At 42.4% G+C, this 26,620-nt stretch overlaps 4 protein-coding genes across 5 annotated transcripts; 1 reads left to right on the plus strand and 3 right to left on the minus strand.

Moving 5' to 3' along the window:
- Positions 1–266: 266 nt before the first annotated feature.
- LOC311486819 (blue-sensitive opsin-like) lies at positions 267–2,223 on the minus strand (the record flags this gene model as incomplete). The annotated part of the gene is made up of 5 exons (XM_084542833.1): positions 267–368; positions 714–953; positions 1,330–1,495; positions 1,593–1,761; positions 1,845–2,223. The coding sequence occupies 5 exons, from the start codon at positions 2,221–2,223 to the stop codon at positions 267–269; spliced, it is 1,056 nt and encodes a 351-aa protein (XP_084398959.1).
- Positions 2,224–3,226: 1,003 nt separating this feature from the next.
- LOC311486820 (blue-sensitive opsin-like) lies at positions 3,227–6,282 on the minus strand. The gene is made up of 5 exons (XM_084542834.1): positions 4,637–6,282; positions 4,385–4,553; positions 4,130–4,295; positions 3,736–3,975; positions 3,227–3,470 (listed from the first exon to the last, which is right to left on the minus strand). The coding sequence occupies exons 1-5, from the start codon at positions 5,013–5,015 to the stop codon at positions 3,369–3,371; spliced, it is 1,056 nt and encodes a 351-aa protein (XP_084398960.1). The 5' UTR covers positions 5,016–6,282; the 3' UTR covers positions 3,227–3,368.
- A 3,973-nt stretch (positions 6,283–10,255) lies between these two features.
- On the plus strand, positions 10,256–24,032 carry hcfc1a (host cell factor C1a). 2 transcript variants are annotated; one of them, XM_084542820.1, is made up of 28 exons: positions 10,256–10,462; positions 11,638–11,838; positions 12,383–12,531; positions 13,339–13,499; positions 13,609–13,817; positions 14,021–14,105; positions 14,230–14,336; positions 14,436–14,615; positions 14,704–14,946; positions 15,068–15,216; positions 15,310–15,492; positions 15,584–15,808; positions 16,174–16,278; positions 16,380–16,596; positions 16,805–16,941; positions 17,036–17,183; positions 17,314–17,534; positions 17,797–18,622; positions 18,842–18,984; positions 19,181–19,315; positions 19,425–19,638; positions 19,866–20,141; positions 20,227–20,333; positions 20,425–20,559; positions 20,651–20,836; positions 20,961–21,258; positions 21,355–21,418; positions 21,515–24,032. In XM_084542820.1, exons 2-28 carry the CDS (start codon positions 11,643–11,645, stop codon positions 21,552–21,554), a joined length of 5,139 nt encoding a protein of 1,712 aa, XP_084398946.1. In that variant the 5' UTR covers positions 10,256–10,462; positions 11,638–11,642; the 3' UTR covers positions 21,555–24,032. The 2 variants fall into 2 exon arrangements, with proteins under 2 accessions (XP_084398946.1, XP_084398947.1); XM_084542821.1 differs by having other exon boundaries at positions 18,845–18,984.
- On the minus strand, positions 23,831–26,199 carry LOC311486824 (ras-related protein rab7). Its single transcript, XM_084542840.1, has 5 exons — positions 26,080–26,199; positions 25,673–25,799; positions 25,369–25,587; positions 24,060–24,185; positions 23,831–23,958 (listed from the first exon to the last, which is right to left on the minus strand). The coding sequence occupies exons 1-5, from the start codon at positions 26,136–26,138 to the stop codon at positions 23,872–23,874; spliced, it is 618 nt and encodes a 205-aa protein (XP_084398966.1). The 5' UTR covers positions 26,139–26,199; the 3' UTR covers positions 23,831–23,871.
- Positions 26,200–26,620: the final 421 nt, after the last annotated feature.

The raw sequence follows: 26,620 nt of genomic DNA on the forward strand, positions 1-26,620 counted from the left end.
AGGCAACCACAAACTACATACAAGACTCCTAAGGAAAATGTATACAGCAAAAACAGCAAATGTTGAATCCAGTAAATTTCTTTATTTTGCATTTTCAAAAATACACAGACTCGACAAACATGTTTGCATTTTATTTTTTATTGTTTCACTTTTCAGATTACATATATTTATATACTGAATTGAATTGCAATGATAAAGCACATGTACATTCATTGTTATTTACAGTCTTCGAACCACTTGTGGCACAGAAAGTGTACATGTGCATCCTAAGCAGGCCCAACTTTGGAGACTTCAGTTACTGACTGTGTTGTTGAGGAATCCTCCTCACCTCCGCCCATCCCCAGCATCGCCAACATGCACGAACGGAACTGGAAGGGACAAAAACACATCGCTGAAACTGTGGAGCTACGCTGAATTTGTAGAATGGCTAATCATCCAGCAAAAAACAGTCTCCCTAAGGCAGGCCTATCACCTAGCTGCTTATGATTATGCTTATCCCTCACTTATCTTTATCAGGACGCACACACATACAGTAAGTAATGCACACCTCATTAAACAGTGAAAAAGTAATTTAAGACTAAACTGTCAGCCTGAAACAGACATGTACAGGTGAGATACCATGACTGCAGATATGCACTGCACTCAGGCCAAAGGTCGGTGGGATCTCAGATTACTTAATCCACTTTACAAAAATGTGTGACTTTTTAACTGACCTGTTTATTAAAGACAACGTAGATGACAGGGTTGTAGACTGTGGAGGCCTTAGAGAAGCAGGAGGGTATGGTTGCCAGTCTCAGGTCGAACGTCTGCCCACGGTTGTTCACAACCCAAAGAGCAAAGGATGCATAAGGCATCCAGCACACCAGGAAGCCCAGCACCATGACGACCACCATCCTGGTCACCTCCCTCTCTGCCTTCTGGGTGGAGGCTGACTCAGCTTGGGCCTTCGCTGCCTGTTGAAAGAGGGAGGTTTGGGTAAAAACATGCCAGTATGGCAACTGCGGTGACTGCACATGTACACGGTTAAAGTTAATAGTTTTGATCTTAGAAATCCTGCTTGTTAGAGCCATGTCTTTATCAATGCCACAGTATTGCAGGCATTATGAAGACTCACACAATCAGTTAAATCATTTTTGTAGAAGCAAGTGAAGTGATGGATTTGGCTTAAATTTTGGATTTGATGCAAGATATTATGACATGCACGCAACTATACATGTTGCTTATTCATAAAAAAAGATGTTTTTCAGTATTACGAGAAGAGGCTTTTCACTCAACAAAACTGATGGAATTGAAGCTTCACATTAAACTTATTTTTTCATTTTGTCTCACCATTTTCAGTGTAATGAGGAGCTGTGAGTAGCAGAAGATGATTGTGGCAAAGGGGATGGCAAAGCAGAAGCCAAAGAGAAACATCACATAAGATTCGTTGTTGTATTTGTTGCCTGTGGTGTACCAGTCTGGTCCACAGGAGCACTGCAGGCCCTCTGGGATGTACCTGGAGAGATGATCACAAGCACACTGAGTGGACATGCCAGCCTTGCCTTGGCAGCTGTGATCAAGTGTGTGACTAAGTTTCAGTTTCTGTTACCTACCTGCTCCATCCAAACAGTGGAGGAACTGAGGCCATCAGTGCAAACACCCAGGTGAATCCACAGCATGCTAGAGCATGGTCAGGCTTGAAAGCAAAGTTACCAAGTGGCTTGCAGATGACCAGCCATCTTTCAAAAGCTACCACAGCTAGAGACCACAGGCTAACCATACCTGGAATGACAGACAAGTTAACCCCCTTTTTAAGTATAAATCAGTCCAGGAAAAATTTGTTTGTACTACAACTTTAGCCTTACCTCCAAGTGTCGCCACAAAACCTTCAATCTTGCATGCTAGTGGTCCGAAGATGAAATATCTTGAAGCAAAGGAGCAGCAGGCAGTGAAGGAGCCCACACAGGCCACAAGAAGGTTTGCCATAGCCAAATTCACCAGGATGTAGTTGAGGTGGGACCGAAGCTTCTTGTACTTCATGGTGCATGCAATGGTGAGGGCGTTAATTCCAGTGCCGACCACAAATAGGAACAACATGAATCCCGCCATCATGTAGAAGATGCCCGAACCCCCCAAGTGGTCCTGAGGAACCAGGAAAGGGCTAAGTGCTGTGATATTGTCAGTGTCCAAAGCAACCGGTATCCAGAAGTCTTCCGGCAGCTCCATCCCACGAGTGGACCTCATTTTATTTTGTTTGTAGAAATATTTTCCTCACTGATGTTGTAGTTCAAACTGTGTGTCACAAATACTTAAATGAATTACTGTGTGCCACAGTGTCACAATCTTTGCTCTCTCTCTCTCTCTCTCTACTGCTCCTGTCGTGTATTGATGTTTATAAAGGGCCCCAGAAGAACACTTATCCCCATTATCAAGTTAGCCTTTAATTGATTAATTTATTGGGCTTCATTAATTAACTAAGTCTTTTAGTGGTTTCCACTTCTTGTTGTGTGCCGTCACACCAACAACTGAGGACAACCCAGGACAATTTCTGCTGCTGTTCCATTCAAAACAGTGCTGCATATGCAATAATTTTGTTATTTGAGAGACACAGGCTGCACATTTGGTGATGTTTAAGTTTTTTCTAATTGCTGCTGATGAAAATGAGTGCTGAAAGTTATCAACAGCCTCACCATACTGGACTCATAATACAAATTTCAGGACTGAGTCCTTTGTAGAACAATGATCAACATGTGAACGTGACCAGCATCTGAAATAAGAAGCACACACAAGCATGCATGGCCTTGCAAAACTGTGGAACAATCTGTTCCAATGTCCACCCTTTAGCATATACTTACAACCAATCTGGACATCAATACCTGGTTAAACAGGTTAATCCCACTTTCTAAAGGAAGAGCTCAGCAGGTCTTTTCCTGCTAATCGGGTTCCCAATAACATTATGTCTGATAATCTCACTCAAAGCAGAGGGTAATCCACTGTTCTGATTTAACACAAGCTTTGTGTTACCTCTTTGGCATCCTGCCTCCGTCACTGAACTTAAAAGGCTGATGCTGACTGTGAAGTCACAGATATTGATTATTTGTCATTTAGACAGACAGAATGGAAAAGAGCAGTAAAGTATCAGTATATTGGGGAGGCAAACGTATCAAACAGAAATACTAATATAATATTACTGAACACCTTTGGCTGAACATTATTTTATTTCTTTTTTTAAATTTGCTTTGCAAAAGAAATGTGTAAATCATTCCATACATGCAATAACTATGAAATCTATTGCCCAAAACATCATCATGTGCACATATTTACAATACACAAATTCTCAGTCAGCTGTTTAGCAGTCGTTTGAATAAATAATAACATGGATTTCCAGTCTAAGCGGGCCCAACTTTGGAGACTTCGGTGACTGACTGTGTGGTTGATTCTTCATCCTCACCTCCACTCATCCCCAGCATCTTCATCATGCAAGAACGGAACTGAAAGGCAGAAAATAGTTGCTATTGATATTATCAATAGGTAAAATGTCTATGCATGTTTACTCCAAGTGATTGCTTCTTAGGGCATTTTGTGCATTGCTTCGAACAAGAAGACATTTACATGTAAATCTGCCTTGAGTTAATAACCAATCATGCGTGCCTGAAGATTGTGAAGGCATGCAATTTTTTTTTCTGTCTTTTCTGCCTCCCCTTAACTGTGATGGGATTTCAATATAACAGTAATGTAAAAATGCAGCCATCATACCTGTTTATTAAAGAGAACATAAATAATTGGGTTGTAGACTGTAGAGGACTTGGAAAAGATTGCGGGGATAGTAGCAAATCTCAGGTCGAAAGGCTGCCCGCGATTGTTCACAACCCAGAGAGCAAAGACGGTGTAGGGTGTCCAGCACACCAGGAAGCCCAGCACCATGACGACCACCATCCTGGTCACCTCCTTCTCTGCCTTCTGGGTGGAGGCTGACTCAGCTTGGGCCTTTGCTGCCTGTTGAGACAGAGCAGCAAGATGCCTCGCACTGGATTCTACATGTTGATATCCACCCTTTAGTGTATACTTACAACCACCTTTATGTTTTCAGAGCTATAGTTTGTAATCATCAGCACCAGTAAAATGTTTTGTTTTTTTCCTTTTGTCTCACCATTTTCAGTGTAATGAGGAGCTGTGAGTAGCAGAAGATGATTGTGGCGAGTGGAACGGCAAAGCAGAAGCCAAAGAGAAACATCACATAAGATTCGTTGTTGTATTTGTTGCCTGTGGTGTACCAGTCTGGTCCACAGGAGCACTGCAGGCCCTCTGGGATGTACCTGGAGAGATGATCACAAGCACACTGTGCATCCATAGTAACTTTGCATCCCGGCTACTGCAATTGTATGGCTGCGTATTTGGTACCAACCTGCTCCATCCGAACAGTGGTGGAGCTGAGGCAATCAGTGCAAACACCCAGGTGAATCCACAGCATGCTAGAGCATGGTCAGGCTTGAAAATAAAGCTACCGAGTGGCTTGCAGATGACCAGCCATCTTTCAAAAGCTACCACAGCTAGAGACCACAGGCTAACCATACCTGGAACAACAGACAAGTTAATCCCCTTTTTAAGTATAAATCAGTCCAGGAAAAATTTGTTTGTACTACAACTTTAGCCTTACCTCCAAGTGTCGCCACAAAACCTTCAATCTTGCATGCTAGTGGTCCGAAGATGAAATATCTTGAAGCAAAGGAGCAGCAGGCAGTGAAGGAGCCCACACAGGCCACAAGAAGGTTCGCCATAGCCAAATTCACCAGGATGTAGTTGAGGTGGGACCGAAGCTTCTTGTACTGAACAGTGCATGCAATGGTAAGCGCATTGATGAAAGTGCCCATAACAAAAATAAGAAACATGTACACGGCCATTATATAGTAGGTAGTTGGGTTTGCTAGATGGTCCTGGGGAACCAAGAAAGGGCTGAGAGCTGTGATGTTGTCCGTGTCCAAAGAGACAGGGATCCAGAAGTCCTCTGGAAGCTCTGTAACACGGGAGTGCTTCATTTTGCCCAATAAGTGAAGAATAAAGAAAAAAAGATTGAAGTTTAGCTCAGCGTCGTCTGTAGGTGCAGTATGTTGGTGCACTATGGCAGCATGAGAAAGACCTTCGAGTAGATTTATAGGCCTTACGGACACGACAATTAATTAATTAAATGATTGAATAATTAATTGTTTGATTTACTCAGCAATGGGGAATCAACGCTTGGAAGGAGACAATGCAGCTGCTAAATAGAGGAATAAAAACACAAAACCCATTAAATGGTTCATGGGGGTGCATCTGCCATTTCCTGCTCGTACCTCTTTAGTGAGAGACTATTTCATATTAAAGGGCATGATACACAGCACACTGACACACCCCAAACTATACATTTGTACTGACATAAGCATGTATGTTTGAGCAAACAGTTGAAGTTAGGCTTTTCGTGTCCAGAGATGCGTTGGCTCCACTATGGAGGGATGCTGTTTTAGGATCAGATAATCCAGGGACCCACGCTATTACAAGTGCTAATCATAATCTGCTCTGCGTTAACCTGCTTCCTGTAGAATTAAGGTGGGATGATCTCTACCTCCATTATCGTATCAGGATTAGAAAAGGATTACCCCATGTGCATTGTGGATCTACTCACTGGACAGTCTTAGCATTGTTCCAGAATCAAGCGTTGTGTTACGGTGTCACGCTGAAGGTCACTTCCGCCAAGGCAGGCAGGTACAGATAAATATCAGATTAGTCAAAAGACATAAGGAATATTATTATTATAGCCGAAACTTTCTATCTGCCCAGTTCCTGGACACACACACATTTCTCATATGCTGAATAAAATTCAATATAGTCATGAATTATTTGCTATGGAGCCTAGCTATCTCAGACAGAAGAGCATCAGACTTTTAATCTGATGGTTCAGGGTTCAAGTCTCTGTGTCTTTGTTGCTGTGGGGTAGTGCTCCCTGTATACACTGCTGTGCGAATGAATGGATGGGTCACATGCATGAAAAGAATTTCCCTATGTGGGATCAATACAGTACAAATAATAATGATAACTGTATTCAGCTCAGCTACCATATGACCTATGTGGGTCAAATATCTAAAGCAGACAGATAATACAACAGTACATGCAACTGCCTCCTTTATTCTGACAGATGGTCATAAGAAGAGACTTCTTCCCCTCTTAGGAAATGTAAGTAATAAAAGGATGCTCATTTAAGTGTCTGTGCATACAAAATTAATATTAGAGTGGCATCATTACTATTATTGTTATTATTGATATTAACCATTATTGATGTGCATGTTGCAGTTTCTCACACCTCCAATTCAATTCATTCTGTAGACAGGTTTCTGTTGCAAAACAGTGGGCATGTAGTACTTACACAAATTAATAATAATTTGTCATTAATAATGCCTCTTCAGTGCCTGTAATGGAACATATTGACAATTTGCCTTCCAACTTGTTTTGCTCTGCAGTTACTACTATACTATTTATTATGTAAGAAAGGGACTTAGTATGTCCCAGTACATGGTATGTCGGATGCACTACACCAAAAGTACCAGGACCAAACTGTTTTCAGGCTATTCTGACCCACGAACCAAACACGTTAACTTGGTTCCCTCATGTAAATTAAGTTTAAATAATTCAATACACAAAGACCCCAGAAATCATTTATGAACTCGAAGATATTTGTTATTTGGTGGCACTGGAAACAAGTTAAACTGAAGATATAACGCTTGCTTTTCACTCAGGGTTCAGCAGGATGTGGTCTTAGATTAGTCCTGACCATTATACACTGTGGAGAAAAATACACAGCAACACCAGTTGACCCATGTTAGCTGTGAATTTAAAATCCTACATTAATGGCAAAAGTAATGCTGAAACCCCATAGGGAACAGACTTTCAGAATAAAATCTTTCTATATGTCATTGTTTTAACGTGTCAGCAGGTTAATGAGACTTCAATCTGAGTCTTCTGCAACAGCTTGAGTTCAAAAGCGATTAGTAGCAGACAGCACACGGGCTTACAAGAGCTTTAGGTTGTGAGTTTGTTTTTACATCCTCCCGACTACCAGTAGTTCAATTTTGTCCTCTGTGGAGGGCAATTGTAAACCTCAATATCTTCCATTTTTTCAAAAAAAAATAAAAAAAATAAAAAAATGTTTTCAGTATTCTAATTACCTTACAAAGATTGGTGAATTTAAAAAAATGTGATTGGACAATATTTTTTTCCTGGTAGTCAGGAGGATATTTAGTTCATATCTAGTCTTAGTCACAATGACAGCTTGCGCAGCAAACGCAAGGTTTCACAAGTTTACAAGATGCCTGAAACAGGTCAGTTTCCACAAGAAGATGGGAAACAGCTGACTAAGTTTCCAAGAAGTATGTACACAAGACTGCGAGATTTGTTTGATTTAATTGTTTAGACTTCTGATTGTACAACCTCATCTTTTTTGTTTTCATTTGTGACAAATCTGAAAACAGAATATAAGTTCTGACAACTGGTTTCACACAATGTAAGAACAAGAAAAAAGACTGATCTGCTGTGATGGACAATGGTGGGAAAACACATCTTGTCAGCAAACACCCCGCTGCCATAACTCTCGACCCATGTCACCTGTGTGGTTTTACATTATGATATGTTTAGGCTTTCAAAGCTCCCATTATTTCCTCAGATTATTTTTGTTCCTACTGCAGCTGAGAGCAGTATGGAAGGTCACGGTGCTTGTCAGAGCTCCACTGACCTTTTTAACGCTCTGCTGTACTATCTCACTCTCCTGTTCTTTGATTCAGAACTAGTTATTCAACCACCATTCAGACAGTTGCAGTTACTTCTGATTAAAACAAACTAAATTAACTTTTCTGACTTTTGTGGTCCATAAATGAAAAAAATTATCAAAATGAAAACATCACATTACTTTACATCCATCACAATGATGTGACTGAGTCCACCATATTTTTCGTTTTAAGCCAAAAAGGTTTGGAGGTTTTCAGTGTAAGAACTGCTTCCTGCTTCCACTTAAGTTGTGTTACGTGTTCCTGGAAATTTTCAGCCATTTATCCAGCCATTATTATCCAGCCAATGACGTGCCTAATGAGTGTCTGATCTGTCTGACTGTGCCTTCCAAGACATAATCCTTCTCCTACATAACAAAAGTGAAGCACACTGACATATATGTCACTGACCTCAATTTTCTTTTCCTTCACTTTTTCTGAATTGGAAACGTTTTTGAGCTCACTTTAATTTTTCCAGTGGAAAACATAAACAGTCTTATTTGGTTTTGTGGCAAAATATAATACCTTTTACTGTGTCATATCCAGCATTTACATTTCATGCTGACTCAGTGGACCAGTCTGTGGTTCAACCCACTAGCTGTAAGAAAAAGGAAACATCTGCACATGGTTGCTACTTGTTCGTTTCTTTTCCTTATAGATTTAGGTGAAATGAGAAACCAAGTCAATGAACCACGAAGTAAGAAAGGGAAAATGAGTTCTAATATTAGAGGTACATATTTGAAGGTACATCCTCAAGGGAACTCTATCTTAACTGTAAGCATAGATATGTTAAATATCATGTAAACATGTATAAGAAAAAAGTGTTTCTCCTAATGTAAAGAGATCTTTACCAAACAGAGGCTGAACCTTAAACACCACAAAACTGATTGAATGTGCCTTATCTTTACTGTGACCCTTTTATTATCCAGTAGACGTGCAATTAACTGTGGAATGCTTCGTCATTACGAACATTAAACAACTAAATTTAAGGGCTCTCCACACATGGTATATATTTTAACTGATGGGTGATTAGACTTCCTGTCAGGGCATTGTCTCTCTAGCTTTCTCACAGCATTTAGGGTGAGACAAACAAATTACATACTGCATTTGTTGGTACAAGAAGTCCAGTGACCTCACATGATTCCCAACAAAGGAATAGCTTGTTTGTGTTTTGTTATTTTTTTCTTCATTTAAGTGACAGCACACAAAAGTCACTTCTCAAGTATGTAAATGATAAGAGCAAAAACCTTTTGCTTTCCTCCTGTTATAGTTGTGGATTGTTTCTTCATGGGAAGCCACACAAAAAGGAAATACAATCCAAGTGTGCCATCTAATGGACTAAAATCACCTTGCAACAGCTGCTTTTTCTAAACAACATTGAATATTTGAGGGAGACAGACAGTACCGTGTAATGTAAATATATTAATGGGGATTATGTCTGTCATTCAACCAATAAAAAATACAATCAATAACAAAACTAAAAAAACTTTTTAAGTCTAAATTTTTTAAGGTCAGAGGTCAAGTTCAGCTACTCTGAAGTTGTGGCATAAATGACAGATAAATTAAAACTATGTAGTTATTAGCATACACCTTGTATGCACATCAAACAAATACCAACAAGTCAGTTGGTAAGTAGTTTTTACTCATTGGACGGATGTTACTTTGTGTCCACCTCCTTTGTTCCTTCAATGAATCATCACTATTGTCTCTAATTTGTCATGGTTAGACTTCCTCAGTGATCACCTCTAAACTGTCTTCTTACACAACAGTGTATGGTTAATTTAAGGGGGATTACAAGATAGAAGGGAGGCCTGTCAACGCAAGGAGAAGAGTGAATGAGTTTGTACCACAACAAATGACTTAATGCCTCTTACAACCACATTCAGATGGGTTACATTTCTTGTAATGTGAGGTTTGTTAGTGAGCATAAGTTAGTCGTATCTTTTTGTTTTCCAATTTAAAAAATAATAACTTCATTTAGACATTGAGAGCAATATGATGTAGTAGCAGTGTTGACTATTTTCTTGTTTTTTCAGTTTGCCTCCAGCAGATAATGTAAAAACAGGGACGGTTTTGTCAATGATGCTGATGATTTTGTAGTAATGCTGTGTTTATATCAGTGGAGGGCGCACTAATGGCGGACGTGGGCGTGTCAACTTTAATATGTGCTAGCTTTAAAGCTGTAAATTGGTGCACATACAGTATTGTTGTGCATCCATGGGCTTAGCTAACTGGGTTCAGACACGAATAAAATGAGTATCATCCACAATATATTAAAATAAAACGGACCCAGAGCGGATGTCGCCATCTTTAGTAAGGGACAATAACCCTACTGCTATAATACAACTTGATATAAATTGCTTAAACTCGTGATACGGCTACTTTTTAAAAATTTCGCGTGCCGGTTAAAATAGACGCTGATAGAGGACCCCAATCACCGACTCACAATGGCAAATATCAAAACGTGTATGTGCGTTTTTCTTTGAAACGGTCAGTGAGCGGGTCTCTGTCGCCATGTTTAGTTTGGGTGACGCCAACTCTCTTCCATTTTCCTCCGCCTCTGGTTGTCAAGAAGATGGCAGCTTCCAGGCAGGCATGAGAGGAAATACTTCTTCACAAATCGAATGAATTTGGATTATTGCCGCAAGATTAGAGCACATACCGGTGTTTTTGCAATTACTGCATCGAAATAGGTGAGTAGGACTCTTGAGTATTTGTGCTTTGTTTGGTTTGTTATGTTTTGTTGTAGCAAACCGCCCGGCCATTTTTCTTGTGGGAGCTGTAGAAGTAGGCCGATAGTGAAAAGATGGCTGCTTCCAGAGACGGCATGAAACATAATAACACTGGGTTTATGCTGTTTAACTTATTTTAGCCGCGTTTTAATAGTGCTGTTGCAACTACATTTGTTCAAGGTAAATTATGCATGGCAAAATAACGCGAAACTGATTTGAATTTAATTGTGAAATTTGCCGACGCTTTGACAGATGCCAGCCGATCAGCTAACGCTATTAGCCTCGGCAAATTAGGTTGAGCAGCTAGCCGCTAAAGCTAACGGAGCACAGCTAACATTAGAATCAAGTTAGATGATACGATTGTACGTTATATTTTACTATATTTTAGCAGATTATTCGATGGGGGTTAGGGAGCGCCGTTTTCACAACACTTACGACTGTTAAAATTGGCGTATGATTCTTATTAAATATCAATAATTGTGTTAAAGCGGTTGTCAAGAATGCTAAGCTTGCTAGCTACAATATGGCGACTCCCAGAGAGGCATGAAAATAGCCGACGCTTGCTAACGTTTTTAACTGTTGGTTAAGTCGTTGTTGCAGCTATGTATTGTTTTGCTTAATAGGCCTACTATATATCTATTGAATTTGATTTTACTGTAGTGTATTTTTTTTGCCGGTGTAGTGGACTAGCTATCGTGTATTTTTCTTTTTCATTCGCTTCCGCCATTTTTCAGACGGGCAGTAGCGTTAGCGGGGGTTTGTTTGGTTGCAAGATGGCTGCTTCCATGGATTGAATTCAATGGTTAAAAACAACTAAGAAAGAAACTTGCCAACTGGAAAGATTTAATGTATTTCTTAGCACAACTGTAGCGTCAAGTCCGTATCAAGGACTACAAACCGGGAGGTGCTCGAAAGGTTTTGTGATGTTTTTTCTTTTGGGGTTGAATGTATTCATTAACCAAAGCTAACCGCTAACTATTAAGCCGTCCAGCTGCAATTACAGCACTAACAGTTTTAGAAGTTGGTTACACTACATTTTTAAACGCTGCTGTTTTATTTCTATGGTTGTTGATGTGGAAATGGAACAACTCCCCAAGCAGCCAGGACAAATGCTCTTTTATTATTCCCTCCGCCAGAAGTCATGTCTGCCCCTGGCTCCGCGGTGTCTGGGACCACGGCGTCGGTTCTGCAGCCGCGATGGAAACGGGTCCTGGGATGGTCCGGTCCTGTTCCTCGGCCCAGACATGGACACAGAGCTGTGGCCATAAAGGAGCTTATGGTCGTCTTTGGCGGTGGAAACGAAGGAATTGTGGATGAATTACATGTATACAACACCGGTAAGCATAACTTTTAATGTGGAGTTTGCCGATTTTTCTCTCCCGAAGACATCGTGTTTGTATTAGTAAATCTGCAAAAATGAACGAGGTTGATGGAAATCAAGTTAAAGAGGTCTTGGCTTAAAACAAAGTTCAGTATTTATTCGTGATGTGCAGAACTAAGTAGCGCACAGGCCTCAGTAGGCCAAACAGACCCTTGTTTGATTGAAATTCGCGCCCTCTGTCGGTGAAAGGGTTTTAACACATGACAAAAAAGGCGGGCTAAAATAAAATGGATGATGCTGGTTGGTTTAAGAACATCCTCTGCCCCAGTTTCCCGCACAGAAACCAATAAGCACAAAGTCAACTAATATTGTGTGTGTATGTGTGTGTTTCCATCCTTAAATGCAGATATTGGTTTATCTTCCAAACTTGATATTATGTTTGTTTACAGTTTATTCAGAGCCTTGTTTAGGCCATAATTCTTTCCCAGTTTTGAATCACCTGACATAGATACACTCCCTAATGTAACCTCATTGTTTTTTGATTGTGCTTTAATTTCCAGCAACAAACCAGTGGTTTATCCCAGCGGTCCGTGGTGATATTCCCCCTGGTTGTGCTGCATATGGTTTTGTCTGTGATGGCACAAGGTTGCTGGTGTTTGGCGGAATGGTGGAGTATGGAAAGTACAGCAACGATCTCTATGAACTACAGGTAATAACCTCGGTATTTGTATTAAAATTTCACATGACGATAACATAATGCTTCTAAATTAGAACAATAGAAGTTATGTAAAGTGTTGTTTATCCAAGTTTTCTGTCAGTAGCAGGCAGCTATTATAGGAAAAACTAGAAAACATACTCTGCATAGTTTTGATGTTATTTAATAGTCTGTATTCATATGAATGTTTCACTGCTGCATGTTACGGTGCTCTGCCCACCGCATTGCTATAGAAGGCCAAAGTATGTCTATGATCAGTATTATTGAAACAATTGATTCTGATTTGTGAAATGCAGAGAGGGATATGTGTTGTATAGTTGCTGGTGTCATTAAGTCTGTTAATCCTAACTGCATTGGGGAGTTATTCATATTCCACAAATCCTAATTGCTTAACAAAAACAACAATTCTTCCTCACGGTCTTGATTACATTTTAAACTGAGAGTGCAGTCACATTTGGAGGAGTTTACAGATCAGAAAAATGTGATGCCAATCAACCCAAGTTATTCTGCCTCTAAAGTTAATTAAGCATGTTGACGAGTACAAAGACAGTTACAGATGTGTTCTGTTTCTGCTTATAGTATGAAGTAGCTATGTCCCAATCAAAGCCAGGTAATATAAAGTGCTTAAACAACAACGTCAAACATGAATGAAATAATACAAAATTAACTACATGCTTTGTGGGTGGGTGCGTATAGTTTACAGATAATTATTACAAGATTGTCAGAACAAGAAATGAGGTCAACTTGTGACATGCTGCGACATAGTCAACGGATATATTATGACGTTTGATTCTGTTACAGGCCAGCAGATGGGAATGGAAAAAGTTGAAAGCAAAGAACCCGAAGAACGGTCCTCCTCCCTGTCCTCGTCTTGGCCACAGCTTTTCTCTTGTTGGCAACAAATGCTACCTATTTGGTGGACTTGCCAATGACAGCGAGGACCCAAAAAACAACATTCCCAGGTACAGATGTTTTCCAACAGTAGCTCGCACAGCCCTCTGATGCAACACTGCTTGAGATTTTACTTTAGCCCGCAACCTGAGTGTGACCGTTTGTGTTTCCATTTCTCAGATACCTAAACGATCTGTACACACTCGAACTGCGCGCGGGATCCAGCGTGGTTGGATGGGATATACCCATCACATATGGAGTTCTGCCTCCTCCCCGTGAGAGCCACACTGCTGTGGTATACACAGAAAAGACGAGCAGGAAATCTCGCCTGATCATCTATGGAGGAATGAGCGGTTGCCGTCTTGGAGATTTATGGACACTTGATATTGGTAGGCTTCAGAAATGTAAATAGAATATATCAGCACTTAGGGACAGTTATGTTATTTACACCCAAAACAAAGAGAATTTAATGTTTCACCATTTAAGTCCCCTGGATCATGAGGGGATATGAATGTAAAACAATGCCTGGCTGAATTTAAGAATACATTCCTGTTGTATAGAGAGTTAACAGGCTGTATGTCACTATTTCCAGATACCCTGACATGGAACAAACCATCAGTAAGCGGCACAGCGCCACTTCCACGAAGTCTTCACTCGGCAACCACCATCACAAACAAGTAATACGACTACTACACACGCCCATCAATGCAATGATTTTTGGTTTTAATCATTGTTTGAATTCTTTGTTGAAAAAACTATGTCAGCGGGATCTCACTGTGGTTTCAATTTCTCTCTGTGCAGGATGTATGTTTTTGGAGGATGGGTTCCTTTGGTAATGGATGATGTCAAAGTGGCCACACATGAGAAAGAGTGGAAATGCACAAACACTCTTGCCTGCCTAAATCTCGGTTTGTCACAATTTATTTTTTAAATTTATTATAATGAATATATGAAATCTTGAGTGACTTAGGCTATACCAGTGTTAACAATTGTTACTGTTTTTGTAGACACCATGTGTTGGGAGACAGTGTTAATGGATACTCTTGAAGACAACATCCCCAGGGCCCGTGCCGGCCACTGTGCTGTTGCCATCAATTCTAGGCTCTATGTTTGGAGTGGCCGTGATGGTTATCGTAAAGCTTGGAACAACCAAGTCTGTTGCAAAGACCTCTGGTACCTGGAAACAGGTAGGTGTCCTGTGCCATGAGAGACATTAGTGGTCTTGGTTGTCAAATACTTTCATTTTTGTTGAATTTGTTATTTTCCACTTCACAGAGCGACCGCATGCCCCTGCCAGGGTTCAGTTAGTCCGTGCCAACACAAACTCTCTGGAAGTGAGTTGGGGTGCAGTTTCCACAGCTGATACTTACTTGCTGCAGCTGCAGAAGTATGACATCCCTGCAACTCCGGCTGCAGCCTCACCAGTCATGAGCGCAACCCCAACGCAGCCTCTGAACTCTCCAAAGAGCCCCGCACCAGCCACTGCAGCACCCTCTGCTCAGAGCTTACCACAGACGGGTACTATACTAGTCACTCTTAATTCCAAATCTATCAAGTCCATTGTTATCACTGTACCAGGAAGCCCAGTAACTGCACAAAAACACACAAATTCTAATCATTTGCTTCCCTTATTTTACAGCTGTTCTAAAGGTTGCAGCTCAACAGTCTGCCACAGGCGCATCTGTTGTCACAGTTCGCCCCAGCCATCCGGGGAAATCCCCTGTCACTGTGACATCTCTTCCTCCAGGTGTTCGAATGGTTGTGCCTGCCCAGACCACCCAAGGATCGGTATGAGCACATGAGCATGGTTGAGATTAGGTATGAAGTATATTTTCAAATGAACAAACATGCTTACCAGTACTTTATCTTTACTTTTTTTAGCCAATTGGAAGTAGCCCTCAGATGAGTGGCATGGCAGCTTTAGCTGCTGCAGCTGCAGCAACACAGAAGATACCGCCCTCTTCTACAGGCACCGTCCTCAATGTTCCCGCAGGTGCTACCATTCTCAAAACAGTAGCTGTTTCCCCTGGCTCAACCACAGTGAAAATGGCTTCTCCAGTCATGGTACACTTCTTAACAAGTCTTCTCATTTCCAGTATATTGTGTGCAGTCCAGCAATCACAAGTCAGTTGTTAAAACTATTTTGTGCTTGTAGGTCAGTAACCCGGCTACTCGGATGTTGAAGACTGCTGCGGCGCAGGTGGGCACAGCAACAGCGTCCTCTCCAACCACCACAACCAGACCCATCATCACTGTGCACAAGTCTGGTGCAGTCACAGTGGCTCAGCAGGCCCAGGTGGTAACCACTGTGGTGGGAGGAGTCACCAAGACCATCACCCTGGTCAAGAGTCCCCTCACCATGGGCAGCAGTGGCACTCTGGTAAGTACACAGGAAGCCTATACCACAATGTATTGCTGAAATACTACCCTTTGGTGTTTCACTGGCACTCTGTCAATCATGAGGTATTCACATTTTGTATTTTTTGTTGTTTGGTCACAAGATGGTGACAACTCTATTTTGGACCAGTAGAGGAGGGGGTAAAGGTTGGCCTAACGTGACTGTTGGACAGCACTATTAAGAAAACAGGGAGCATGATGATAGTGATCTGCATGACTGTCAGTCAGTTTTGGTTAGATTTATTTATAGAGCCACAGCTTTAGTGGTCCTCCTTCCCAATGTCCTCCCTGTGCTGTCCAATGTTTTCTGGTGACTCATGAACTTGAGTCTCTCTCCTATGTCGGCAGATCTCCAACCTTGGCAAGATGATGTCTGTGGTACAAACCAAGCCAGTGCAGACATCAGCTGTCACAGGCCAGGCTTCCACTAACCCTCTCACACAGATCATACAGGTCAGCTATCTGCATGAGTGAGGAGGTAGCTTAAACTCCTGAGAAAGGCACCAGATGTATTTTTCCCAAATGATCTCCCTAACATGGGCCTTTCTTTCCAGACAAAAGGTCCCCTCCCTGCTGGAACCATCTTGAAGCTGGTGACTTCTGCAGATGGCAAGCCCACAACCATCATCACCACGTCCCAGGCAGGAGGCACAGGAAACAAGCCTACTATCCTCAATATCAGCGGCGTCTCTCCAACCACAACCAAACAGGGCACCACCATCATTAAGACCATCCCCATGTCGGCCATCATGACCCAGCCTGGAGCTACAGGTCTAAACTCAGTTTACAGTGTTAGAACTACATAAGTGCACAACATGCACATAAAGATGTGTCCTAAAAATAGTTGTGAAAAGTTATGTTCCAAGAATTATGGAAGATTAAACAAAACAGCGGACTAGTGATGATGTCTTTTTAAATTGAACTTTTGGCAATTGGTGATGAATGAGGGTTTAATGCATAGATGTATTTGTCCTTGCAGGTGTGACAAGTAGTGCCGGCATGAAAACACCAATCACAATCCTTACCACAAAGGTAATGACCACTGGAACTCCTGGTAAAATCATCACTGCAGTGCCCAAACTTGCCACAGCAGCTGGTCAACAGGGACTGACACAGGTAAACAGACAGACAGTGAACTAATCTTTGTACTTAATTGTGCAACCATTTACATAGTATCTGAGAAAGCCTAACCTGAATCATTTGCCTCTAGGTGGTTTTGAAAGGTGCTCCGGGGCAGCCTGGCACCATTTTGCGCACTGTGCCCATGAGCACGGTGGGTGGTATGCGTCTTGTTACACCAGTGACCGTATCTTCGGTGAAACCCACTGTCACCACTCTGGTTGTCAAGGGGACTACTGGTAAGGATAACTCTTCCTATGATTTGTTTTTAAGTGAATAATTGTTGGTTGACATAGAAATGTTATTGTCATAGATCTTGTACCTTAAACAATGTTCTGTTTTCATCGCTCAATGCCTACTTCCTTACAGGGGTCACAACTCTGGGCACAGTCACTGGTACAGTCTCAAGTAGCTTGGCAGGAGGCACAGTTGACACTTCCAATGCCTCTCTGGTTACTCCCATCACCACACTGGGAACCATTGCTACCCTGTCCAGCCAGGTCATCAGCCCATCTGCCATAACTGTGTCGACTGCTCAGACTAGTCTGACTTCTGCCTCCACACTGCCCTCCTCTACTATCGCAGTGCAGGTAAGACCCAGCAGCTTCAGCTTGCCACATATCTATTTCAGTCATTATGAAGGTACCACAGTAGCATGGGTCTTAAGCTTTAATCACTATATAGTGACTTGAGAAAGTGAAGGGGTTCCTTTCTATTGCCCAGAACGGTTAAATATAGTTGGTGAAATAAATAACAGAATGTGACCTTTGTAGAGACAAGAAAATAAGAGTTTTTGAGGATTTAACACACCATATTTCTTGATGATGGCTGACATTGCTCTATGCTCTTCAGAACCAGCCAACCCAGGTGACTTTGATCACAACTCCAAGTGGTGTAGAAGCTCAACCAGTACAGGATCTACCTGTGTCCATCCTGGCTTCACCAACCTCTGAGCAGCCCAGCTCCACTGACGCTGGAGCTGCTGGAGAGGGCTCTGGGACCGTCACCCTGGTCTGCTCTAACCCGCCCTGCGAGACCCATGAGACGGGAACCACCAATACAGCTACCACCTCGTCTGCCACCATCGGAGCAGGACAGGTCTGTTCTAACCCACCTTGTGAAACCCACGAAACCGGCACCACCAACACAGCCACCACCTCCTCTGCTACAATTGGAGCAGGACAGGTGTGCTCTAACCCACCATGTGAGACCCATGAGACTGGCACCACCAACACAGCCACTACGGCATCTTCGAACATGTCTGCGCTACGCATGTGCTCCAACCCACCGTGCGAGACCCATGAAACCGGGACAACTAACACAGCTACCACAGCCTCATCTAACATGGGAGGAGTCCAGCAGATGTGCTCCAACCCGCCCTGTGAGACCCATGTAACGGGCACCACCAACACATCCACCCAAGCGTCATCCAACATGAATGCAGGCCAGACGGGCACCGTACAGAGCGTGTGCTCCAATCCACCCTGTGAAACCCACGAGACAGGGACCACCAACACGTCGTCCACAGCCACCTCCAGCATGGGAGGAGAACAGACCAGCACAGCAACGGGACTGGTCCAGAGGGTTTGTTCCAACCCACCCTGTGAAACACATGAGACTGGGACCACCAACACAGCCACCACTGCCACCTGCAGCATGGAGACAGGCGATGACACAGGTATACAAACATACTGCATACACTGGCACACAGTTCACCAAATATGTGTTTCAGCCATACTTCTTAATAAATTAATCTTTGGTCATTGCAACGTCTTTTCTACTAACAGAAACAGCAGAATAACATCTACAAGTCAGCTGGTTGACGTTTGTGTTGCATCCAGTAATTACTGGAATTTGTAAGAATTCAATTTTAAATTATGTTTTTATTGCTCATCAGCAGCCCAGCAGACTGAAGAAGGAGCAGAAGGTACCAGCAGCACAGAAGCAGCCTCTACCACTGCAGCAACTGCAACCACCACCCAGGGCAGGGCCATCACTACTGTGACTCAGTCCACACCAGCCCCTGGACCCTCTGTACCTGTAAGAATTCCACTCAATGCCTCTGAATTAGTAGCCGGTCTAAACACTATTCCTGAGTGGTAGTGGTAATAATTAACTCAGCAGATTTATATATTGAGGCTGCATGTCGTGATCTGATGCCATAATGTTAGAGAAATATTTGAATATTTTTCTCTCATTATGAACCTTGCTTTGTTTTATATCTGTTTTCTTCTAGTCGATCTCATCGATCACAGAGGGAGTGAGCACTGCTGCCAGCTCCACAGAGGAACCCATGCAAACTGATGAGGCGGCAGCAGCAGAGGCTGCACCTGCAGAGGAGGGAGCCACTGCTATGGAGACACAAGCAGAGGTGAATAAAGTATAATGGTTACGTCCCCCTCATTTTGAAATTCAAATCAATTCAGTCATGTAGTTTTTTTGCACTCATTTGATGGAACTGTTGTCATGTGTTCATCCAGGGAGAAGGGGAAGCAGCAGCAACGACGGCCTTGAACCTACCCTCAGAGCTGATGTCTGAGGGCCAGGGAGCCACACTAATGGTGACAGGGCTGTCGGATGAGGAGCTAGCTGTGACTGCAGCAGCAGAGGCAGCTGCTCAGGCAGCAGCCACTGAAGAAGCTCAGGCCCTCGCTATCCAGGCTGTTCTCCAGGCAGCTCAGCAAGCTGTAATGAGTGAGTAGAAACTTTGTGTAATAGGACTTGGTTACACCTTTGAACAATACATCTTCAAAGTCTGGCTGTAAAAAAGACATGATGGGCAGATTCCTTTACTTCCAAGCTGTTAACAGCAGAATGATCCTCAGCAGAAACATTGTTTTTTTTAAATTGTTGTTTTTTGTGTTTTGCTATGCAACTAGCATGGAATCTAAACCTATTGCTATTTATTTTATTATTTCCAGATGAGGGTGATGCTGCTGGAGAGAGCCAGCAACCTACCAACATCCCCATAATGCTGACCCAGCAAGAGCTGGCAGCACTAGTCCAACAGCAGCAGCAGCTGCAGGAGGCTCAGGCTGCAGCGCAGCAGGCCACCGTGGATACAAGTTTACCCACCGAGGGTCTGGCTCCTGCTGATAGCCTCAACGACCCCTCTGTCGAGAGCAATGGACACAACGAAATGGCTACCACAGTCACTAGTGCTGTGGCTTCTCTCCTGCCACGTACCACTGCTGAAAGTAAGCCTTGTGCTTTTTTCCTTTACTTTGGATGTTTGGTAATACAGTATATTAACTTTCTTGTATTGCTCTCTTTACTACACAGCACTCGCTCCATCAAGTACATTTGCACCCTCTGTATCGGTGGCAAGTCCAGCCAAGCTGCAAGCTGCAGCTGCTCTGGCAGAGGTTGCCAATGGCATCGAGGGAGAGGTGAGTCATTGTAGTGTTACTACTAAACATCTGATTGATTCAGTCAAAGAAAAATAATTATTATTGATGTTATGTTTTTTCTTTCATACAGAAGCAAGCCCCTCAGCCAACCCCAGTGAAGCCTGTAGTAAAAAAAGAGAACCAGTGGTTTGATGTTGGAATTGTCAAAGTGACAAATATGGTTGTCACCCACTTCTATGTGCCAGCAGACGATTCTCAAGGAGATGTAAGGGTCTTAAGGTTTTCCTTTCATGCTCAGTTGCCTGTGTGTTGGGGTGTTCAAAGAATCTCTAATTCTTTTGGTTTTGGTTTGGTAGGATGACTCTGGTATTATGCCAGACTATGGTCAAATGAAGAAAATGGAGTTGCAGCCTGGAACTGCTTACAAGTTCCGTGTTGCTGGAATCAATGCATGTGGTCGTGGATCTTTCTCTGAGATATCTGCGTTCAAGACCTGCCTACCAGGTTTCCCAGGGGCACCTTGCGCCATCAAAATCAGCAAGGTAAACCCAGAATCCCTTCCACTTGTTGTGCACACAGGTGTGCAAAATGTGACAATGTGATCAGCTGTTCTGTCCATTGAGCCTTTCAGGCATTAAGGAGTATATGTCCCATGTCGCTCAACAGAGCCCAGATGGTGCCCACCTGACCTGGGAGCCTCCCTCTGTGACGTCAGGAAAGATCATCGAGTACTCTGTGTACTTGGCCATCCAGAGCAACCAGACAGCTGAAGCCAAGGCTTCCACCCCAGCCCAGCTAGCCTTCATGCGTGTGTATTGTGGACCCAATCCCTCTTGCTTGGTGCAGTCATCCAGCCTCTCCAACGCCCACATTGACTACACCACCAAGCCAGCCATCATCTTCCGCATCGCCGCCCGCAACGAGAAGGGCTATGGTCCTGCCACTCAAGTTCGATGGCTGCAAGGTAAATGCAGCTTCTCAAACTGTGAAAATACTTAATATTACTTAATGAGCAGTTCATTGATGGTTATATTCTAACAAACTTTTTACGCTTTGATAGAATCTGGCAAAGATGCCTCTTCGGCAAAACCGGCCCCCAAAAGACCGGGCACCTCTCCCGATACGTAAGTACAGTATAATTTGTGTTTGACATATCCCACGCCGACAGCAACAAGTTAAAACATGCTGTACTTATTCTGGTTTTATGTGTCCTCCTGCAGTAAGACTACTGGTCCAAAGAAAGCAAGAACGGACCAGTGAGGTTGCCCAGAGACCCCTCCCAGTCTTTTGTCCTTTTCCACTCGCTGTCCTTTTATCAGGAAGACTGACCTTCACCCCTCCTCCACCTCCTCATCCTCATCCTAATTTCATCCTCCACCCCCACGTCTCAGAGCAAGACAGCAATGGAGGCAGAACAACCATATGAAGCCGAGATGAAAGTCAATCTGAGAGATGTTTCTGTAGATAAAAACCCTCCTTCCTCCTCGTTCTTTTGGTCGTACTATTTTTAGAGCAACACAAACCTAGAAGCACATTATCTTTTTCAGTCACACCCAACTCCATCCTTTAACATCTATTTTTTTGGCTTGTTTCAGTAGTTGAACAGTATAGAGAAGCATTTACATCTTTCACAAACTGGGAGCCAGCCTGAGCGCAATGTTACCTTTTCTTCTTTTTTCTTTTTTTGTCTGTGTTTTGTGAATTCTGGGGGGATGTAGAGAAGAGACTACATGAAATGATGTACAGTGTTGAAAAGGCTGTGGAGGCATTAGTTTAGATGAGAGGAAAAATCGGTATGGAAACAAATAAAGCACTTGTCCTCCACGAATGAGGACATCCATTTTTTTTTTTCCTTTCTTTTTTGCTCAAAACAAATTTGCTTCATCAAGAACCAAGTCTGTACAGTCATCGTACTGGACTCCAGTCTCCTGGTATTGTCATCACTGTGCGCTTTTTACCCCAAGATGAGGACTGGTGGCCGACACTCTTTGAAGTGGACAAAAAAAGAGAGAATGGCAAAGCAAGAGATTTGTAGAGAATGAACGACAGACTTTGCTAGGACTGAGAATTGCAGCACACACAAAAAAAAATCTTGCAAAATCTTCCCAAAAAATTAGCAAGCAATCTTTTGTGTAGTTTATTTTTGTATTTTTTAAGCTTTTTTTTTCTCCTGTGTGTATGTGTATGTTGTGTGCATTTTTAAAGAAAAAAAAACATCACTTTTTTTAACTGTTGTTCATCCCCATAGTTTGTGTTCGTGGACAGATGGGTGGCTGTGTTGAGGTTGCCACTATATTTTTAAAAATCTTCATTCAGTTGGTTGTATGTTCTTGTTATTAACAGATGGCAATGAAAGAAAGACTTTTGTATTTGTTCCAAGTAGAACCGCCGAGGTTATAGGACTGAAGGGAACTTTGAAGTGGACCCAGGGAGAGGAGAGATTTTACTTTGTTTACTACTCAACGTTTGTGTTGCTTCATTTGCCAAACATGGAATTTCACAGGGTATGAAGACAATTTAACATCGAACCCTTATCATACCTTTCACCCATAACATTGAGATCAGTTGTCCGACGCTTTTTATGCTCATGAATGTCGTCTCTCACCACCCCTTCTTTAATTTTTAGAATGGCAAATTATATCAGTAGACCAATTTTTTTCCCCCTACCGTATTGATGTATGTGAATCCATTTAATAATTTTTTTTTTTTTTTTTCTCCTTCCACGGCTCTGTATTTCAGACTACAGACGGTGTGCAAGCTAACTGTGACATGTAAACCCGTATGTCTTTGAATGGGGATGTCTTGGGAAGAAAGCTTACATAGCCGGAGTGTACTCACTTGTAAATTAGTTCGTTCATAGAGCAAGAATAAAACAGACAAAAAAAAAACATCTTGGCCTTTTATATAATTACCTGTAACAAACTGTTTTTACATGTTGGTCATCTCTTGATTGCCTTTTGTGTCTTTGCTTATAAAAGAAACAAATATATATATATAAATATATATAGTCTCCCTGATTGTTCTAATTTGCTTCTGTCGAGCTGATTCACTGTAGTCTGAATCACTGCTAGGTTCATTACAATACAGACTTGTACAGGGAGGAGGTTTCTGACTGGACATGAGTGTATATCTACTTTGTAAGGGCAGGTTCAGATGTGATGGTAACAGTCAGGAAGAGCAGAGCCAAGGCGTCCGCTTGCCAACCTTTTCTATTCGGCTCGCGCCTTGGCCTCCGTTTGTGATTCCTCCCGATTTCTTTCTAGAAATGAACTTTATCTTCATATGCATTCATAATTTTGTGCGTGTCGGTGTGTCTGTTGAACAAAACTAGACATGCATGCAAAAGCAGTGTATTTTAGTAGTGATGCCTTAAGTTAGACCATAAGCTGAAGGTTCTCAAAAAAAAAAAAAACATTTAATGAGTTTGTTCCTCTCTCCATGTGGTATACAATTGTGTCCTTTCCTTCCACAGTACCTTTGCTGGGTCACTATTTTTGCACCCTCGTTAGATAGGTCATCATCAGCAGTGCCGAGGTCTCTCTGAACTTTCCCTCCCGCGCTGGGGCGAGTGCTCCTCTCAGCACTCACAGGTGTTGTGAGTTTCTCTCGGCTGTTTGCAGGTTATCTGGAAATGTCCTGTATTTTCCAATGTGTGTTTTTTGTACTGTAGGGAGTAATGTATCTTTTACCATCAAAAAATAAACATGTTAAACATAAACTGAGATCTGGCGTCTTTTTTTTTTTTGTCTTAAAACATCACCTCACCTGTTGTAAGCCGCCCTGAGCCGCTTTCAGAAACGGCTTCTCCACGTCTAGATCCTCTTTGGCGCTTCCCTCAAAGTATTCTGCTCCGATTTCCTCACACCACTGCAGGACCTTCCTGTGAGACACCTGCAAGAAATACAACACAAACTCAAGCCACAAACTGGCTCTATAACAAAGATCCTCAATGAAACCACATAAGGAGCTTGCAGGACTGATTTAAAGTCAGTCGCCTGGTTATTATGTTGGCTGCAATCCTTTTCGTTAAATCTTCAGTTTAAGATGCTAAACACTGTCACATCAGAGAAACTGTAACTAGAGAATGAATAAGATTAATTAAGATTCATTTTCAGCCAATCATCTCCTCACCGTCTAATTTTGAACCTACTTTTATAGTGCTTCAGTTTGCTGTGTTTCTACACAGTTCTACATTTGTACACAAAGTACAACTTATTTCAAGTCATTTCACTTTTTCACACCTGGAAGTTCCAAGTCAAAGCATCTTCAAAAGTTAATGTTAATAATGACTTCTAGTAAACCTTCCACTTTACTCACCCAAGTGTTGTTTATGATTTTACTGTAATTTACTTTGTGACTGGCTCATTTCATTCTTCAGTGAGAAAAACACTCAGCAGTCTAGAGCTGAATCAGTTTGTCTACTGGCAGAGAAGAGGAGCCGTTTTGACGAATGAGATCTGTCGTTTTTCAAGCAAATACTCTTTGGTACCAAATGTAAATATTTGCTAGGTTCACAGTCATCTATGGCCTACTGGTTAGCGCTTTGGGCTTGTGACCGGAGGGTTGCCTGTTCGAACCCCCGACCGGTAGAAGGCTGAAGTGCCCTTGAGCAAGGCACCTAACCCCTCACTGCTCCCCGAGCGCCGCTGTAGCATGGTAGCTCACTGCTCCGGGTTAGTGTGTGCTTCACCTCACTGTGTGTTCACTAGACCAAATTCCTTGTATACACAAGTATACTTGGCCGACAGACACTTAATTCTAATTCTAATTCTAATAGTAGACAAAAAAAATGTGTGTTTTGTGACAAATCATGGGAATTTTCCCTAATTTCTGACATTTGCTACACTGAAAGCATCACACAAACACATACGACAAACATGGCTAAAGAGCTCAATATAAACTAAAGGTCCTAAAACTAGATTTAGGCACAGGGTCCCTCTACAAGGCTAGAGCCACATGATGAAGGACTGAGAGCCAGTCATAGCTGATCATCTAATCCAGAACAACACAACTGGAATGAATTCAATTACAGGACATAAACCAGAGGCCTGCTCTTAGACAGGCTTTGACTGACCTCCCGGTCGCACAGGTCAGTTTTGTTGCCCAGTACGATAAAAGGGAAGTCAGATGGATCCTGGGGCTCTCCCTGAATGAGGAACTCCTTCCTCCACTGCTCCAGGGCTTCGAAACTGGCCTTGGATGTGACATCAAACACCAGCATGCAGCAGTGGGCTCCTCTGTAGAGAGGTGTACCCAGAGACTGGAACCTCTCTGTGCCTGCTGTGTCCCAGATCTAACACACACACAAGCAAAGGGAGGGGATTTATTGTCAGATTTCTGCGTGATTGTGTTTCACTGCTGCTTCACGGGTGAGCTACCTGCAGGGTGACTGTGTCTCCATCTATGTTGACGGTCTTGGAGAGGAAGTCAGTCCCTATGGTGGCCCGGTACAGGTTGGTGAAGCGGTGGTTGACATATCTGTTCATGAAGGAGGATTTTCCCACCCTGAGTAAACAACACACGTGTCAGATAAAGGTAGCTTACAAAAAATACCAAACACAGTTCTCCACAGGTTATACTGGAGACGTTTAGCATTCATCTAGTGTCACACTGCGCTGTTAAATACGAACTTTTTACGCGTTGGTGATATCCAGTGAGAATCACGCCTCTGTGCACTACGTGGAGCCTACATACTAAATCAGAGTGGCAGTATATGAAAGTGAAAGTCTAGACCAACCAGTACATTTAAAACGCTTCAGTTAGTGAAATAAAGTGTTGATGTTACCCGGAGTTTCCTATGAGGATTATTTTGAGGGTGACAGCAGTGTCCCGTCTGTCAGTCATGTTCAGACCCAGTCAGGTTTGTTCCACCGGTGCTTCAGCTGCTGGTGCCTTCAAGTGCTCCTCGGAAATGTCCAGTTCATCGACGTGCGTCATTATAGCGAAAGTAATGCAAAGAAATACACTATTCTAACTTTGAAAACGGTTTCTGTTCAACTGTTAGGGAGAGAGACACAGAGAGAATTCATTATATTTTATTCTGAATTTCAGTATCGATAGTGTAGCTCTTTAAAGGCCCAATAGGTGGCTACAACTGTGTATGACCTCTGTGGCTCTTAGGTGTCCTACGCTTTTGAAGGCATCATCTGACATATTGTTGGCACATAGTTGATCTCTGTCCTCTTTGTGTCCATATAGATCCAGAGACACAGCTGACTGATAGTAGCTCATAATTCTGAAAGTATAATAATTAATAGACACAAAATAAAAATAAAAAAAACACACACACTTAGAGCGTTGTGTAATAACCCCCATACTTATTCCCC

Source organism: Chelon labrosus (assembly GCF_963514085.1).
Source record: "Chelon labrosus genome assembly, chromosome: 4".
Lineage (NCBI taxonomy): Eukaryota > Metazoa > Chordata > Actinopteri > Mugiliformes > Mugilidae > Chelon > Chelon labrosus.